Source organism: Apteryx rowi, unplaced genomic scaffold (genome assembly GCF_003343035.1).
Source record: "Apteryx rowi isolate R43461 unplaced genomic scaffold, aptRow1 scaffold_184, whole genome shotgun sequence".
Lineage (NCBI taxonomy): Eukaryota > Metazoa > Chordata > Aves > Apterygiformes > Apterygidae > Apteryx > Apteryx rowi.
This window is the reverse complement of record NW_020448130.1, coordinates 543,614-561,596: the sequence shown is the minus strand read 5'-3', so window position 1 is coordinate 561,596 and position 17,983 is coordinate 543,614. Positions and strand designations below refer to the sequence as shown.

The 17,983-nt window shown below is 38.4% G+C and overlaps 1 protein-coding gene across 11 annotated transcripts in view; it reads right to left on the bottom strand.

Annotated features, from left to right (window-relative positions):
* Window positions 1–17,983, bottom strand: part of RUNX1T1 (RUNX1 translocation partner 1) — a 116,513-nt gene that overhangs the window by 46,222 nt on the left and 52,308 nt on the right. For all 11 annotated transcript variants that reach the window (XM_026061719.1, XM_026061718.1, XM_026061722.1 and 8 more), the window contains 3 exons: window positions 7,254–7,391; window positions 3,110–3,351; window positions 1,252–1,341 (listed from right to left, as the gene is read on the bottom strand). In XM_026061719.1, coding sequence (XP_025917504.1) covers window positions 1,252–1,341; window positions 3,110–3,351; window positions 7,254–7,391 — 470 coding nt within the window. The remainder of the gene's footprint in view (window positions 1–1,251; window positions 1,342–3,109; window positions 3,352–7,253; window positions 7,392–17,983) is intronic.

Sequence of the window (17,983 nt, the reverse complement as noted above, 5' to 3'; positions counted from 1 at the left end):
ATTTTAGATTTACAGGATCCATATTTAGACCTGCCAGAATGCTAGTACATACCATACTGCACTTCCTTGGTCGGAAACTTATAGGCAGAATGATAAACTCTTCAGTGCCAGGTTCCAACAGGCTTCTGGCACCAAAGTCAATTAATTCTGAAGTGTCTTTTGAAAGGAAAACAAACTAGATGCCATGAAAATAAACCAGAATGATTTAAACAGGAGTATCAGAGTTGATACAAATGCAAGTGGAAGAGCATATTCCATTCCAGAAAGAAAGCAACTGGCAATGTTCCAAGGTAACAGCTATACTTCTGCATAAAGCCCATCTGACACAGCTAACCAAGAAGGGGAAAAACATGAAACAAACCCATTGAGGATACTAGTACTACAGGACAACAGAATAGCTAGCAACACTTACACGCACTGACAAAAATAACACAAAATGTCCACCCACACACTGACAATGAAAAAAATGGAACAATAAACACCGCGTCCTTGGGAAAATCCATCTCAGCAGTGAAACCAAAACATAACGCAACATGCTCCAAGAACACAGCCCTCAATATTCAGAGATCACTGCAGTTCAGAGGAAGTAGTTACTGGCAGGTGAGAGGCAGAATAACTTCCCAACTTCAAAGAAGGCTTAGTTTCCCTGATTCCTACCTTACACATTAACATGTTGCATTTTATTAATTGACTTCTGAACAAGATTTTATCTTTAATTTCTAATAAAAGACGTAAAAATCAGTGGACACAGTTGCCAGCCATCTTAAGACATCACATTTGTACTGCTGCCTCAGAACCAGAAGAAAAGGATTCGTCTTTTACGAAGTGTCGGCAGTGTCGCAGTCTCATTGTGCACTAATGATAAGCTGCACATTAGGAGGGCTGGTAGCATCTCCTTGCTTTGGATCATGCAAAGTTTGCAAAAATCTAGTTTTTTGCAATTGCACAGCATTATTTTGCTTATAATCAAGTCTCAGGACTTGGTTAGTAAAAGCTTCTATACCTACAAACTAAAAACTTAAAACAAACAACAATGATTATAAAATTAGGGAACTGACAGTCCTACGAATAGCCAGAAACAGTCCCCAAACCACCTACTCAAACATAGTTCCATCTACTAAGCTATGGAAAGAAGCCTTTAAATGTTATTCATTTTCCTTACTCTCTTCAAAAGAAAAACTGTAACACGCATCTGTGACCTAGCAACAATATGGTTTGAAATAGTTTCCAGATCACTGAACTGTGCAATACCTTTAAAAATGGGATGACAAAAGGTCGCAGTGGGAAGTTAGTAGCTTCTTGCAGTTTGGAATGAAATTCTTCAATTGTCAAAGTAGAATTCTGTTGAGAAAAAAAATTCTTTCTTGGTGACCAAATAATGAAAACACTTAGCAAGAGAAACAGTAACCAAAGCACTCCTAAATTGCTTAATAAATCGTTCCTGATATTGATAACAGGATTTTAAAAAAAGCATGCTGCACATTAAATTATTACCTTATTAAGATACTCAAAGGAAACCACTAGCATCTCAGACATTTGGGCTTGATGCTTAGAGTACTGTTTTGAGCTCTCAGGTGCTAAGCACGGAAATGCTTTAAAATTTCAAACAGCCATTAAAGCTGCTTTTCTCAACAATTTTTGAATTTTTTATTGGAGCCTCTTGTATTTTTGTTCCCAGTGCAGAAGTGGAAATTAACATACATAAAAATTCACACTCTTTTTAAAGGCATAGCTTGAGGAGAAAAAAATGCATTTTACCTTCTATACTTAACAAGAGAATTGTTTATTAAGTTTTACTCACTGCATCTGTGCAATCCTATAGAAGTCAGTAGGTTGTGTAGGAAAGTCATTATTGTGTGGCTGAGGGCATAATCATGAAGACAACAGGCTGCATGGGTTTAACCAAAGGAATAATGTGATATGTACATGTCCCAAAAGAAAAGACCCTATTTTGCTTCTCAGAGTTCAGATGAAGCTTTGCAAGGTAGAAAGCAACTGTAATTGACAATGGGCTAGCACTTTTCATCTGAAAATCGAGGGCAGGTAAATACATCTCCCAAAGCCATTCTTTACTAATGCACCCTTCTAGAAGAACCATGTGACAAGCAAAGTCACCTTAAAAGGGTATTGTGGATATGGAAGCAAATGCAGAGCAGGACTTGCTGAAGTACTACTGCCCACATTACACTTCCTTTTAACACAGACCCAAGTGAAGGGGCACTCATCACTTTCATTTAGTATTTTGTGAAGATGTAAGTGGAGGACACCTGAGCCCCAGTATTCAACAGTGCTGGCAGTCTTAGCTCCATATGAAGGCAATGGTGACTGCAGCTGCTCAGAACAGATGTAAATTAGACCACCACAACAGCATTTTTTCCTGCTACATCTAATTACTCTTGAAGGAGATACACGGGAGACAACAATGTCTGCCAGAGAGAGAACTTGACTGGGAATAAAAAGAGTCCTGGGCCAGATTTGCTACAGTTTGCCTGAAAAACAGCAGCACAGCTTGACAGATGTAGATAAGAAAAATCAGAAATTATCATTCATACATACAATTACATAATCTTATCAATAACGTGACCTGCATAGCAGCATTACCCCATCAGGTCCCTCACAGCTGGATTCAATGAATACTGAGAAAAGGTTTTCAGCTGTGGTTACACTCCAAGCACATATTCAGCTCATCCTTTCAAGCAGTATTCTGCCATTGAATATATAGGGCACTTTCCTTTCCCCAAGTCAAATAAACTAGGAAAGCCAAAACATTTTTTACTATAGTACATATTTCAAGCTGTGTCTACATTAGGGGGCTGCCAGTACCGAATGGAAACCCTGTCACACCATTATGGCATAATACTATACTGGCAAAGAAGTCTAGTCTATATCTGGTTAAGAATAGCTGCCGCTTACTGACAGCTAGTCAAGTTGCTTCTGTTAGCTTGGTGGCAAGAGCCAGTACTCAATTCTCACATGTTCAGTATCCTCCAAGTATGATACATGCAGTGGATGCGACCCACTCTTTTATATAATAAACACGTCAAATGTAAAAGAGGGAAAGGGAGAGAAAAAGATCACAGTTATATTTATATCATTGTTTTTTGCTTACCACAAGTCCTAGCACAAGGGTACGCACTCTCTCCCCAATCTCTGGTGAAATGTCATTGCCAAACTGCTGTAAGGTTGTAAGAAATCTCTTCAGTTTGCTGAGTTGCCTAGCTCCACAAGCTGGCGGTAACTGCTGGTTAGCCAGAGAAGAGGAAGAGGAAGAGGATGGCCCATTGCTAAAGCCATTAGGAGGAGATGGAGCTCCATTTAACGCTGTTGGTGAATGGCTAGAGCCATTGGTTACTGAAAGAAAAAGAGAGAAAGGAGGATAAAAGAGAGAAAGAGGGGAAAAGAGGCAGAGAGAGAGAGAGAGAAAAGACAGAGGGGAAAATCCATCAGCTTATGTTTTCTGTGCTTGACCTCAAAATTAATTAAGTTGCACGATCAACGATAATTAGCCTCTTGACAGAGTGACACTGCAGTTCATATCTACTTCACAGTAGCTGGAACTAAACAGCGTATGGATTGGAACTAACAGTAGCTGCGAGTCACACAGACCCCCAAAGTGCTTCTGGACCTGAAAAACATCATTTGAACACCAGCCTTTGTCACAGGATTAAAAAGAGAGAGAGCGCACAAGCGTGAGCACATATCTGACTGAAAATAAAAAAAATGCTTTTGGGGGTGGAAAAAATGTACAGACATATTTCACGAAGCCTCAGTTTATCTCTGAATATTTTTACTGGTGTTTTGTACACACAACTGACAGCTGTGTTTATAAAACAGGACTTTCACGTTTTAGCCTTACACCACCCAATGAGAAGGCTATTTTTTTCTGATACAGATTTCCTAGCTGCTAACATATGGAACACACTAAGTAGTTTGTGCAGGTACAAACTGTGCCACGTTTGCTGTGAACTGAAGCCTTTTTAGCCTTGCAGCTAAGGCATCAGGCCTTAGGAGACGGAGAAGACTTCAGGAGAAGACTTCTCAGAGACTTCCTGGGAGACCGTGAGCAAACCATTCAGCTTTGGATGTGTCAATACAGTATCTCTAAGACAGGAAACTGTTTCTCTCCTGTTGTAAGGTTATTGTGGGAATAACTGTATCTAAAGTACTAAGTATTCAAAACTTATGACAATGAGATTCATGCAGACATACTGAGGCTAATAACAAACAGTTTTTGGCAGCCATTTTAGTTCACTCTAGAAAGGAAGAGAGAATCAAGCTGAGGACATCTTATCCCACACAGGTTACCTGAAACAGGATCAGTCAGACATACTCCGCTGAAGTCACTTGCGTCTGACTAGTTCAAATGGTAGAGAATGGCAAGAAAAAGGATCGCTCCCTACAAATAAGAATGAACTGGTGCAATCCCAGGTATGGGCACGTAGCACACGGCTGTACCGAGCACTCAGTCCTGCTCAGCTGGCTGTTATCCTGGAGAACTTTGTTGATATCTGTTCAAAAGTGTCACTCAGATTCCAGCCTTCAATGAGATCCCAGGTTTTTGTATTATCACTCACTTATACAACTCCCTCATCTCCTCCAAAACAGAGAGAGACCTGAATGTATTCCCACAACCATAAAAAAAAGGGACTGCCCTACTATCAGAAAGACAGAGCAATAGGCTCTATCTAAATAGCTCTATCAATAGGCCTTTAGCAATAGGCTAAAGTCCCTTTCTGTTTAAAAACATATCCATAGTCAGCTAGTACCATAAAGAACTCCCTGTGTTCCTTAATGACTGGCCTCTTTGAAGCCAAACATCCCTTTCCCTTTGTAACTTTCTCCAAAAGTCATCTTTATTTTTAGATAGTAACTCCTATTACTAGATTTAAATGACTATCACAAACCTTTTAAAAGAGTTTTTGCCCAAGTGACTGAAGTTCCGTTCTGTGGGTGCTACAGAAAATGGCTGTCTGAATCCTATCTATTTTGTGGTTGGTTTCTATCCTCGTTTTTGGTTCCTTACTCTAGTTGTGTGGGCTGGGGAAACAAGAGATGGAGAAAGCAGAAAGAGAAAAAAGCTGGCCTGAAGAAGTTCAGCCCCATGTACAGCTCCAAGCTATGCTCTCTGAGCACTGTAGTAGAGTGATATATCTGAGTAAACAAACATATCATCATTGCAGGGAACTTGTACAGCCAAAAATGATCATACCATGAACCTAGTAAATGAGGATTAGGAAGAATAGGAATATGCCATGCTCTAGCATGACACAATACAACAACTCAGCCACTGTTGCTGGACTGTCCTAGGCAGAGGGTTTACGAATTATAATCAAGAAAGCATAGCATAGCAGAGTTCATTATCTAGGATAAATATGAGGAGGAGAAAGGAAGGYAAAACTTCGCCCACAACAAAAGAAATTAAGAAGTACTTCCCAAATGTAGCTTTTCTAAACAGAATTTTTTTTTTTTTTTCAAAAGCCCACCCCCTACTAAGGGCTTTACCTCTTTCTTTATAATGTCTGAATTTGCCAACTGGCAAAGACATCTATGCTATTTTAAAAAATATATCTATGTTATTAACAAAACATAATTTAGCATTTAAAATATCAAAAAACTAACATGTTTTATAGTTTAATAGTCTAAAACAAAGAAAACAAGTACACTCTTGACCAGAAAATAAGGACGCTCCTTCTTAGCCTACAGGCATTCTTTTCAGTAGTAATAATAAATGAGACAGACACTCACACAGAAGTGACTGCTTACTATACAAGAAGGTACTGCTACGGGCAAACTCCAAAATCTGACAGGTTAAAAGACATTTAAAATTAGTAAAAGACTTCATATAAACAGCCTCCAAAACACAGCTATGGTTCACATACCTTCCAAAGTGCAGAACCCAATCAAATAAACAAACATCTGGAAATCTTAAATGTACACTGAGGATTACAAGAGTGATTAAAGAAAATCTTTGTCCTATTCCTTTTATTATTGCCAAAAGGCATCTTGAATTGTGCAAGATGCCTCACTCTGAAAAGCATAATCTATAAGACCCTTATCCTACAAAAACCTAGAAACTCTTTAACGTTAGACCAGAACAGTTCCTAGGATGATTCAGGTGCTGAAATTAAGAAAAACAGACAAATATTTGCAGAATCAGGGTCACTAGCTTAAATTTGAGCTTATGCAAAGAATTGGCACAAACTCCCCTCACCACACTTCTGTGTAAATCCTCAGGACACAGTTCCCTGGGATAAGTGGTACAAAGGCCTCCAGCTGGCCTTCTGCATAGAGGTGAAGTTTAAATAAGGTGTTTATCAGACAGCAAAGGGCTAAAAAGACATAGGCAAGACAAACAGAAGATGCTGCGGTCATGCTGTTTAGGCATATGTATTCTACTGTTCTAAAAACATTTTATCTAAGATGTGAAATGTAAACACATTCTCATGTTTATACTATTGCAAGGCAGCATAAAAGAGACCAAAAAATTTGCTGTTAAATCTTGGTAAGAGAGATGCGGATTGTTTCATGACTGTGGAAAGACTAGTCCAGACAACTTGCCAAATTCGAATCTCAGTTACACAGATACGAACGCAGAGCAATTCCATCAAGACCACTAGTTTCTTGTGTGTTTACATCAGTAAAGTGAGACAGAGGTCCAGACCTGAGTGATTTAGAGAAGCGGTCACGGACTAGAAATCTCAAGATAAAACAATAAAAGGCCCATATTTTGGGGGTTGTATCAAAATTAATTAGAAATTATATAGCACAAATCAGAATTCTTTATTCAATCATTAGTGATCCCACTAATAGGTATTTTCTCTATGAATAATCCCCAGTTTAAAAATATAAACAAATGCAAAGCCCCCAAACAGTTACTATGAAAGTTTCTATACAAAAGGAGACAGGATCATTTAAACAGAGTGACAGAATGGCATAAGGGATGAGAAGAAAGTTTTCTGTACTTCTGAGAGAAGGCCTGATCTGAGCATTAGTACATGGGAGATTAGTGATCACTGTTCTCTGACACTGCAGCCAAGCCATCAAGGAAATTACCACAACTCTAAAATAAATGTCTTAACAGACGAAGATGCATTAATCTGCTGTGCTCTTAGTTTTGCTTAATTACTTTATTGCAGCATAATCAAATGCTGCTCCAGCCATGCCATACTGGTTTCCCTGCAAATACTTTTGTTTCTTACATGCAGAACGAATCAAAAAATACAGAACAAAAGGAAGAAAATAAGTCTAATTACACGTTGTGGGCGTGAATGAACTGGTTCGTGGAGCTCCTTGGGTAGTGGGAGGAGGTGGCATGGTCGGAGGCGTCAGCCTGGATTGTGTCTTCACATCCACAGGTGAGTCTGGCATTGTGGAATGCTTCTCAGTGCGATCTGTAACACACCACAGGAACACACTGTTTTATTTCCCCACATACATCCGTTCCGAAAAAAAGTTAAAAAGCTAACGCAGGAAGTGAGCCATTTCGGCATCTGCTGCAAAAGATTACACCTGATTATCTACACCAGGGTGTTCTTTCAAAATTACATCATCTAAACCTTACTTAAGAAGGTGCAACACAGATGGTAAGACCTCATTTGTAGCAGTGCTGCATTATCTTTTGTTTTTATTTCTAGCGTGTGCAGATGCTACCTCCAAGCACTCCTGGAGCTGCAATAATGCCACCTCACTTCAAGGCTCTAACATTAGCCAGAAGGAAAAAAGAAACGAAGAGACAGGAAGGTAATAAATCCCCTTACGACAACTCTTGCAGAACTAAAACGTGAAGCTCTTTAGTACAGGTGAGATATTGGCTGAAGCCAGCTCTTTTCACGTCTCTTCTTTGTAACACCTGCTGCCCTCTCTACCATTTGTCTTTGCAACTGTGAGGAGATACCTAGGTTAAATACTGTTATTTCTCCTGGGTTGCTTCACCACCCTATCCTTCGATATTTTTACATTCACGAGAAGAATAAACACAATATGCCAAAATGGTAAGTCAATTGTCACACATACGTACCAATTACTTTTTTCAAACACAGCACTGTCAAATATCTATGTTTATACCTTTACATATAAAGAACAACTTTAATTTTCAAAACCTACAAAATAAATAGAAACATACCAAAAAAAMCCCAAAAATGAAAAACAAGAAGAAAACCTAACAGCTCTCTTGCAACTGAAGATGTAAAGATGCAAGATATTTGATACAGAAGCTATAGAAGTATCTTCTTTTCCAAACATTTTTTTTAAACTTCTATGTTAAAACTGAAGCAAAAACAGAAACAAAAAAAAAACCAACACACCTTATGTTTCATTTATCAAAAATGGGAAAAACATGACATCATTTACCAGCTGAAAGCAAAATTAAGACTTCCTTAGTCATGCTAAGAGTTTAGTGAGCCATCTTGAGTAAAGATGTAATTCAATTTGGCTTTTAATGGGCATCAGTTAAATTCTTCCATCTTTTTTCTGGGGGAAGGGGAGGGGTTATTTGTTTTACACACTGTCCTATACAAGTCTTCACAAGCTCTATTAACCCATTTTGCAAAGCAATGAACTGTCAGAACTAGTGAGTCAGTATATAAATCTGTGTTTTTTAATTCAAGACAACGGCAAAGCCAATAATGTCCTATAAATCCTGCAACTCAACTGTTAGATGTGTATTCCTTGTTCTTACTAACAAGATACAAAGTTTACCAAAACAAATCTAAAATTTGACTTGAGAGACAGAGAAATTACAAGCAATGCACACATTTTATAAAGAAAGGGTTTGTTTTAAAGCTCCTCAGAACACTTAATTATCAGAATACTTAATAATCAGAATATGGGGGGAGGGGGAGAGAGGCAAAAAATAAGAGTGTATAGCATATCCCAATCTTTAACTGCTTGAAACTGAGGAATTACTATGCAGATGTAGTCAGTAAGCTTCTGCAGTTATAAAAGCCTTTATAGAACAGCAGAAGGTGGCTCATTTTTCAAGGTAAGGGAGTCTTTTCATATAGAATTTAGAGACAGGTTTGGGGAAGATAAGCAGTGGAACCCCGCAAGAACTGTATGAGGGGAATACAGTTACAGTAGTATGGGATTTGCAGTGTTGATCGAAAGTTAAAAAATATCAGCAGGATAGGGAACAGTATCCAAATGACTGACTTAAATATTAAGGCTTCTACAGACAGGTGAGGTTTGATTTGCAAATCAAGCAACGGTAAACTATTACATGCTGGAAAACAAAAGCAAGTTTTGAAAAGTATTCCATAAAAACTCCTTTTCACATCACTATACTAAAACATTTAAATCTATATCCACAACAAGCCATTCATTTAATATAAAGAACTACGAAAACTGGCCTTGAAATGTTAATTGCTTCCTTAATAGCTGAATTCATCTTGCACTCACCTCAACCAACCTCAGCAACAAGGGAATAAATAGCTTTCAGCTCATGTTGCAACAGAGGGAAAGAGGCACAGCAGTGAGCCCAAGCCCTCCTAAATAAAGGCAAATATTTCTGCCATGCCAAGAAAGGAGAGAGAAAGGGAGGCTTGCCAGAGCTGGTGGGGAGATAACAGTGGGAACTGCTGGTCCATCTGGTTTTCATTCTGCTAACACTCACATTGAACTGTTAAGGAAGGCAGTCCAGGTACACAGATTTGAAGCATGTGGGAGCACAGACACAGGCAGAGAGGAGATGGAGGTGGGTGGAAGAAAGAGTGCGAGAAATCGAACTCCGCTAACAGCCTGCTGCTCACACTGAGCAGGCACAGTCTGTATCCTCCAATTCAGCTGTTGATAACTAAAAGCGATCCTGATCCTGTGACCAACCACAGCTCGCTCTCCTCTGCTGCTCCCCTACTTCGCTTCATTTCAAAGTTCAGGTTTGATCAGGAATGAACTCAGATTGGAGGCAAAACTTTTCAAGAAAGCTGCCTATATTTTGTTACTTAAATTGAACACTATGGTGGCAAATAATGTGTTGGTGTTGCCCTCCAATTTCAGATTTTCATTCTACTGCAACCTGCTTTTTATTTGCTAGAACAGTGCCTGCAAGCTGATTTGCAGATCACTAAATTTATCCATACAGACCTCTGTACTTTTCATATAAATCTACTGACTTTAGGCTTGATTTACTTAATTACCTTTCATGCACCTCTTTAAAAAAAACTCTACAGACTGCTACAGACTGCTTCCTTTTGATTAGCCTCTCTGCCTCTCAAAGCCATGAAAACCACTACCCTACTGTATGTTCTTAGGCAGACAAATTTATCTCTAGCTGTCCAGAAGCTCTCTAGCACTGCTTACCATAAGGAGATATAAAGCTCCTTTCAAGCACACCTCAAAACACTCTGGCCAGGGTACAAAATTATCCTTTCGGAGTCRAGGCTTTCCTTGGAAGAAAGGGGGCTTTTGAAGAAGTACAACGTACAACGCAAAGCTCTCCCATGTGCTTTGGAGGACACACTACAAGCACTAAGACAGAGCCCAGGAGAACGGCCATCTCTGTTGCAGGCTTTCGCTTCCTACCCTTTAATAGCAACTCCTGCAGGAGCCATCTTTCTGTTCCTGCTACTATTGCCCTGCTCCTTCCCTCCCCCATAGATTCCCGAACTCCCAAGGAAGCTACTGGGCTTGGAGCACGTGCATACAGCAGCTGTTCACCCACCTCTGTCCAGCCACCTGCAAACTTACAGACCCTCTAAAACTCTATTTTTAAGAGAAAGATGTCTCAAAGGATGGAGTGAGGCTAGTGGGGATTGAGGACAAAGCAGTGCCATGGCTGATAAAGTGCTACCAGTTCTTGTGATCTTAAGTCACGAAGCTTGTAATGTCTGATACTTATCTTAAAACTCCAGCTTCTACAAATGATTATTTTTTAATTAAAAAGAAAAAGAAACAGATGAGAGCTAAAAGCAAAATGGTATTTAAATTGTATTCATGGGCCAAGTTTCCCTAAACCATGTTATTCCATGAGGGGTCTAATGCATAGACATTTTTCACACAAACTCTCTGTGGATATTTAACTACCTGTGCATTCAGAGGTGATGAGGGGTTTGGAGGGGAAGAAAGAATTCTGTTTAAAAATTGTTTAATTTCTTGAATTCTAACCATTTTTATGCTTTTGCATCAAAACAAACTCTCCATTTGCAAAGCTGGTTCTGATACACTTCTACTGGAATCTGACATTTTAAACAATAATCCTGAATTATTAGAGACAGACAAAAAGTTTTATACAGACCATATCGCACACCATCGCACACTTCAGAGTGCAGGCTATGTATATAGAGAGAGTAATTTTTTCTTCTACAGAATCCTTCTAAACAGTGACAGAGCTGGGATGGTTAGCCCAATTCTGATCAAATGGGGCTGAAACCCAGAGGTCCTCCAAACTAAAGGAAAAAGGAGACATCTGCAATTCATTCTTCAATGTTCACTGCAATCAATCCAGGATGGAGATAGACGGTGAAATACTGGGTTAGTCCTAATCCATATACACAACCCTCTGGTGCAGTGAGAGACTTAGAATAAATTCAGAAAATATGTTTCAAGTATGCAGAGATCTATTGCATTTGCTTTGGGTTATATCAAAAAAAAATTGAAATATACATTCTTGAATCTGCTTTACAGCAAAGATTGAAGATTTTAACCACAGAAAGTATTTTGCTCCATATTAAATTAAAGAATGTTGTAAAACCAACTTTAAATTATGATATTTCTTCTGTGGATTTCTTGGTTCATGGAACTATACTGTTCTTGTCATACACTCAGTTTTTATGGTAGGAGTAATTTTTCTCACTATATGTAGCTGTTAGGTGAACACTGATATTTACCGCATGCATAGCCAACTTCTGAAGACAAATATGGAAAAGACTGAAAGTAAAATGTGCAAGAGCAAGGAAGGGGCAAAAAGAGATGTGCGTGTATTCAAACCGATTTACTTTACGTCCTGTATCCTAAATGATTTACTCCATTTTTAAAACAAGGCGGTCTTTCATATGTGGCAACATTTCAGCTCATGTGGCATGCTTCCAAGTCTAACGCATCAAGGAAAGCTGATGTATGGAACAAAATATGGAATATATAAATACTTTACTGATACCATTTCAATAGCCAATTCAATGTCAAGCATTTCTAGGAGTGGTGTGTTTTCAATTTCCTTTTTTAAATGAAAAAAAGCATGGTATAATATGCTCTGGCATTTATTTTACTTTTAGTTAGTGCAAACAGTTCCAGATGTATATTCAGGCATGAAAGATTCTTAAAGACCCTCTATGTTGACTGTACAGTACTTACTACTTTTGTGCCAACCCATTAAAAATAAAAATAAAAACTCCAAAATTAAAAGATCCCATTGTCTCGTTTCCTTTAAACTCACAGAAACTAACGTACAAACTCTACATATGACACACAGGATTAGAACCTGCCCCCAGCTCCCAAGTTATATAAACAGAGCCTAAATCTGTGGGACTTAATACTGATTGTGATTACCAAGATGGCATTGGTCTAAAACAGTATTTTGATTATTTTGAGAATGATAGCATGGAATTTGCAAGCAGCTAACTATGGATTTTGAGTCACAGCAGTGATGAACTGGAAGACAGAAACCCACAAGTCCACTGAAGAGGAAAAATTACATAGCTCTTTCATCCATAATGTTATCATGCTACGGTCAGTAAATAAACTGCCCTCCTTTAAATTTTCATTTGAAGTTAGTAACCGAGACACCCAGCAACCAGCTAGCCCACAGTTGCAATGCGATGTCTGTGGTGACCCAAAACTCCTATCAGACCTGTCACTACGCAGAGCATGGCAATTAAATGAGGATGGGAGAAGAATGTCTCAGATCAGGCTTACAGGGAACTGTGTTACAAGGTATGAGCCTCAGCTGAAAAGGATTTGCTTGAGAATGTGTGGTATTAGCCTAATACAGACTGCATAGCCAACTCACCCCAGACACTATACTCCTATGAAAAACTGGAAGTCCTACGATGCAGCCATAAAATACAACACTTGGACAACACCGCTGCAGACTCTCTCCCAGTAAAGCATGCTTCAAATTTGTTTGAGATTGGTTCAGCCTTCATTCCATTCATTTCTTTTGACTTTTCTTTAATAAATAAAGAACTTAAATACCATGGGTGTTTTTGTGCTACAAACAACTGACCACAAACAGGCATAATATAGACCTAACTTTTTAACAGCTTCAGATGCATTCATAYTAACAGCCTAGAAACAAAACATCACCCCGTTTCCAGTTCTCTGGTGGAGAATTTCTACTCCCAACACAATTCTTGGAACAGCAATATCAAGAAGTAGCTCACACATTCACACTCAGTCTCTTGCCACAAAACATGACCCATGCAAGTTTTATCCCTGAGGAAGGAGTATGTATGTGAGGCAAGTGATAGAAGTCAGCAACTAAGTTTGCAAGATGACATAACATTTTGCTACATCTTTAGCACTATGGATATGAAGCTCATACACCAAAGATGACCCTTTTGCAAGAGCAATGTAACAGCTTTGCTACAATCTTATCCTGGTTCTTCTCTGCTCAGATAGTTGAACATTTCATATCACCAGCTATTCTTGAAAATAGATGAGAGCACATTCAGTTTATCCATTTCTTCTCATTTTGCATGCAGAAGCTAGCAGAAATTCTGCATCTTGGGAGTTCACTAAAGTTATCTCGGGCTATGTTATCAGAGACTTTCTTCAGATGTGCTAAAAAAAGCAATGAGAATAATGCAATCTCTGCTCTGCCTCTGAAAAGCTCAAAAGGATTTTTGTGATACTGTCTCCCAGCTCTACTATGAAGAATTTGTGGATTATGTAAAAGAGGTGAATGATGGACTATGCTTTGGGTCATATCTTTGATTCATAACAGAATCTTGACTGGCCATACTGTCATGACAACCAACAGACAAAGCAAAAACGCTATTTTTAGTTTCATTTCTAGAATAAGAACATGTTTTGAATAGTTATGAATTTAAATCCTTAAAGGGTGCTGACTGTCAAAAAAAAAAGTGTGTGCCATGCTCGTGCCTTAGCAATTGAAAGCCAGATAGTTACACATATTACAAAGTAAGTAATGCATAGTCCAGTCTCGGAGTAGAGACAAAAATGTTATGGCTTGGCTTTGCTTGAACATATTATTTTCTCTTGAAAGAAATAAACTTGTCTTACCATATAATTTCATACAAAAAAGGAAAATGAATCAGAAAAAGGATTTGTTTTCCCTCTCAATTAACAAGCTGACATGTTTTGACAGTTTCAAAACTTTCATAATTTCACTTTTAGGTATTTAATAATTAAAAACTTAATCCTGTCAGAATTGTACTTTTTTTGATGACTCTTTTCCCCTTCTTCCTCCCTGGCCTTGCAAATTTTACCATGTAATACTGCTTTAAAATGCAAAGATAGGGAAGAAGGAGAATGTATTCATTCTAAATCTAGATCAGCTACCTCCATAACAGCTTATAAAATATTTCAGCAGGAACAGACAAGCAAAATAAGGGCCAAATTGTGGCAGCTGCTCTACATTTCAATAAGCCCACAAAAAATAAAGCCTACAAATTCCCTTGTCATAGCTGAATAAATACCAGTTGGCCTGTACTGAAGGTGAAGACAATGAAGATTTATTCTAAATACCCCACCATGCATCATAAAAATGCCTATAAATATATGCATGTATAACTAATGCAATTAATAAGCAAATATTCCCACAATCATTATTTAATTACTGTTTTCCAAAACATTGTTTCCTGGATCTTCTCTACTTGTCATTGTTGTCAAGTTCCCAAAGTAAGAACTATATGTGTTTTAAGTGATTTTCTTTTATATAACAGGAACTATCACTACTATTTCAAAAAACAGATCACCAAACATTTGAGGTTCAGATCAGATGAAAGAGAGGTGCACACTGTCCCCAGCATGCAAAACTGAAGGTCTGAATAAAATCAGAGCAAGAGTTGGTCAAATCTGCTCCCTGGTCTCTCCCATAAGGTAGGGAGCTGACAATTCCTCCACAGAATCACAGACTAGGTGGGGTTGGAAGGGGCCTCTGGAGTTGGCCTGCTCCAAGCCCCCTGCTCAAACAGGGTCACCTACAGCAGCTTGTGCAGGACCCTGTCCAGATGGCTTTTGAATATCTCCATGGATGGAGACCCCACAACCTCTCTGGTCAATCTGTCCAGTGTTCAGTCACCCCCTACATTAGCAAATACGGCCTTCCCTTCTCATATGCTTATAAAGGAAACCACTGGGGAGTTTTGAGATGTGGCTTCACAAAGTCTCCCCTACCAGTAATTCATTTCCTTTTTGCACTAACATTGGTGGAAGTTCTACCCTTGTCAGGATTGCACGTTATTTGATAAACTGCAAATAAATTTAGAGTGATATTTAAGAAAGTTAAATGTCATCAGCATCAAATTAGTATTGTTTGTACACTCTTACATACTCAGCCATACATAGTACACATGACATTCCCATCAGCAGCAGGAAAAGGAATAAAACATTTTCTATCCCAACACCAATTATAGTTTCCAGACTAGCTCTCCAAAAGGCATGTTTATAAACATGTTTTTAATCCAAAGTTTATAAGGTCCTAAATTAACAGTAAATAGTTTGTTATACACAGCTAAAAGTCTGAAGCAAAAAAATATGAACCCCCTATTTTTTAATTCACTCATGCAATATTAAAACTGGAGTGTAATACATAGCTGCACTCATTTTAGAAAAGTCCTAAGAGAGTACCGATACCAGTATTCTATTAGATTTAAATAGAACTGAAGTCTTTCATACAATTTCGGAGTAGATAAAATAATCTAAAATAAGTTATTTAGATTCAGGACAACATTAGGTGTTAAATTATTCTGCCAGTGAAAAGTTATTATGGCTGCACATTTAAAAGCCATCATTTATATTTATAAAGCATGTCAGAAGTCCTTTAAGCTCATAAAAAATCATATACGGGGGGTAGGAGGTGACACTTTTACATGGTTAGACATCTGAAAAGATGATATAGGGACTACTGAGAAGGTAATGGGTATACATCTCAGTCTGTTTATTTAAACAGAAGAATTTGCTGATGCACTTTATCAAAGCAGCTTATGAATGCAGAAGTCATGATCCTGTAAAGCCTGATGTCGGCTACTCCAGGAAAGACAACTCCACACCTTCTGGACCAAGCTCTCAAATTCCCATTCTATCAGACTGTGCAATTTTTGCCACCTAAGAACCTAATTTTTCGCTATGATATTTCAAAGAATTAAAAGTTTGTCCCATTATGCCAAATGTGTAGGCCTGGAGAGCAAAACCTTATCCATAAGACAGAGAGGACAGGCAGCCAAAGTACAAACTTCCTCTCAACAGCAAATGACATTCCTATTCCAAGAAGGCTGCCTAATTTCTGCCATTTAACAAAGAAAAGATAGCTAAATTAGGAGACTAGACTCCCTATAAAATCAGTGAAAAGAAGGAAGAGTTAGAGCCTCTAATTTATTAATTCCTAAGGCTGCTCCATCAGATGGTATAAATATTCCCGTACAGCTATAGATCCTTTGTCTCTTGAAAAACAGAAGTGTTCAGACCGCTCGAAGAGTGTGGCACAAGCTGGTGTACACGCAAATCGCTGATCCTCATCCAGATGCATTCAGTCTCTAGACATACTAATTTCTTGATCTATATTCAGCCAGCCAGACAGGTATTAATCCACCAGTGAAAAATACATGCTGAAACATATTTTCTCCTGGAAACCCTCAGGTACTGCCATTGTTACTCTCTTACTATCGCTACCAGTGACATGAAGCTATAGTCTTTTTTCCTATGCCAGTATTACACACTGACAATCTCTAAGTAGTGCAATTTATTACCCTAATCAGTACTTCGACTTTTGTGGAAATACACACTTTGGAAGACTATCATTTCACATCATCAAATGATGCCATTAAAGACATCTTGTGTTTACATGACTGACTGTCTAGACAGAGTGCGAGAAAATACTCATTATTAGTTACAAGTCAATTCCTCCTAGATGCTGCATGTCACACCAAGTGTGTTTTATTTTGGGCACTGGATCACACCTGAAAGCAGCACTGGGGGGTGGGGGGAAGGGGGGAAATTCTCAGAAAGTTTACATGAAATTATGACTCTCCATCTCAAATACTTTCTTAGATGAGAAAGTAATACCTATTTTCAAATGAACTCACAAGCAAAGCAAACTAGCAAAAGCAAAGTGCATATTTCAGATCCGTTGTCTGGCCTAACACATCACATGCACACTTAATTGTTAAAAGGAAATAAGCACGTAGAGGAAGGTGGAAAGGGAAGAAAGTTATGTATGTTACACCAGTGGAAACCAGAATAACACCCCTCTAAAGTCAGCAAAGTCACACAAATTTACATTGGCCCAGAAATCAGGTTAGCTCACCCAAGAAGAGAGGTGCTGGGTGAGCCTTTTAGGCCCCGATCCCAGAAAGACTCAGGAATATGTACCTAACTTGAGATGCTGCAAACGACTGTAGGAAAACTAATGGGACTATTCACAGGGCAAACAATTATGCACATCTTTTCCAGACCTTTAAACCATCACAGGAGGCATCACAGGTGCATAATAAACATTAAAATTTCCTGCTTGCAAAGCGTCTTTCCTTGTTTTTGAATTTTAAATGACAGCAAAAAAGTATACACAGCTGAGGCCTGAACAGAAAAAAGTCAACAATTATTAAAGAAACCATAGAAAATATGAGCAAATTTTTAAACAATTTCAGATATCATAAGTATTGCCATGCTTGGCAGTTGTACAAAACATGCCTTATTTCATGGTCAGGAGATTCAAATGGAAAGTATTCTTTTTTACAACAAATACATAAAAGCAAAGGTTTCTAGATTTCTAGAACCTGTCCTCATTTTCATCAAGCCAGCTAAACTGCTATTCCAACATAACAATTTAATATTGACCTTTGTGGATCTGTACCGCTTCTGTGGCTTACTT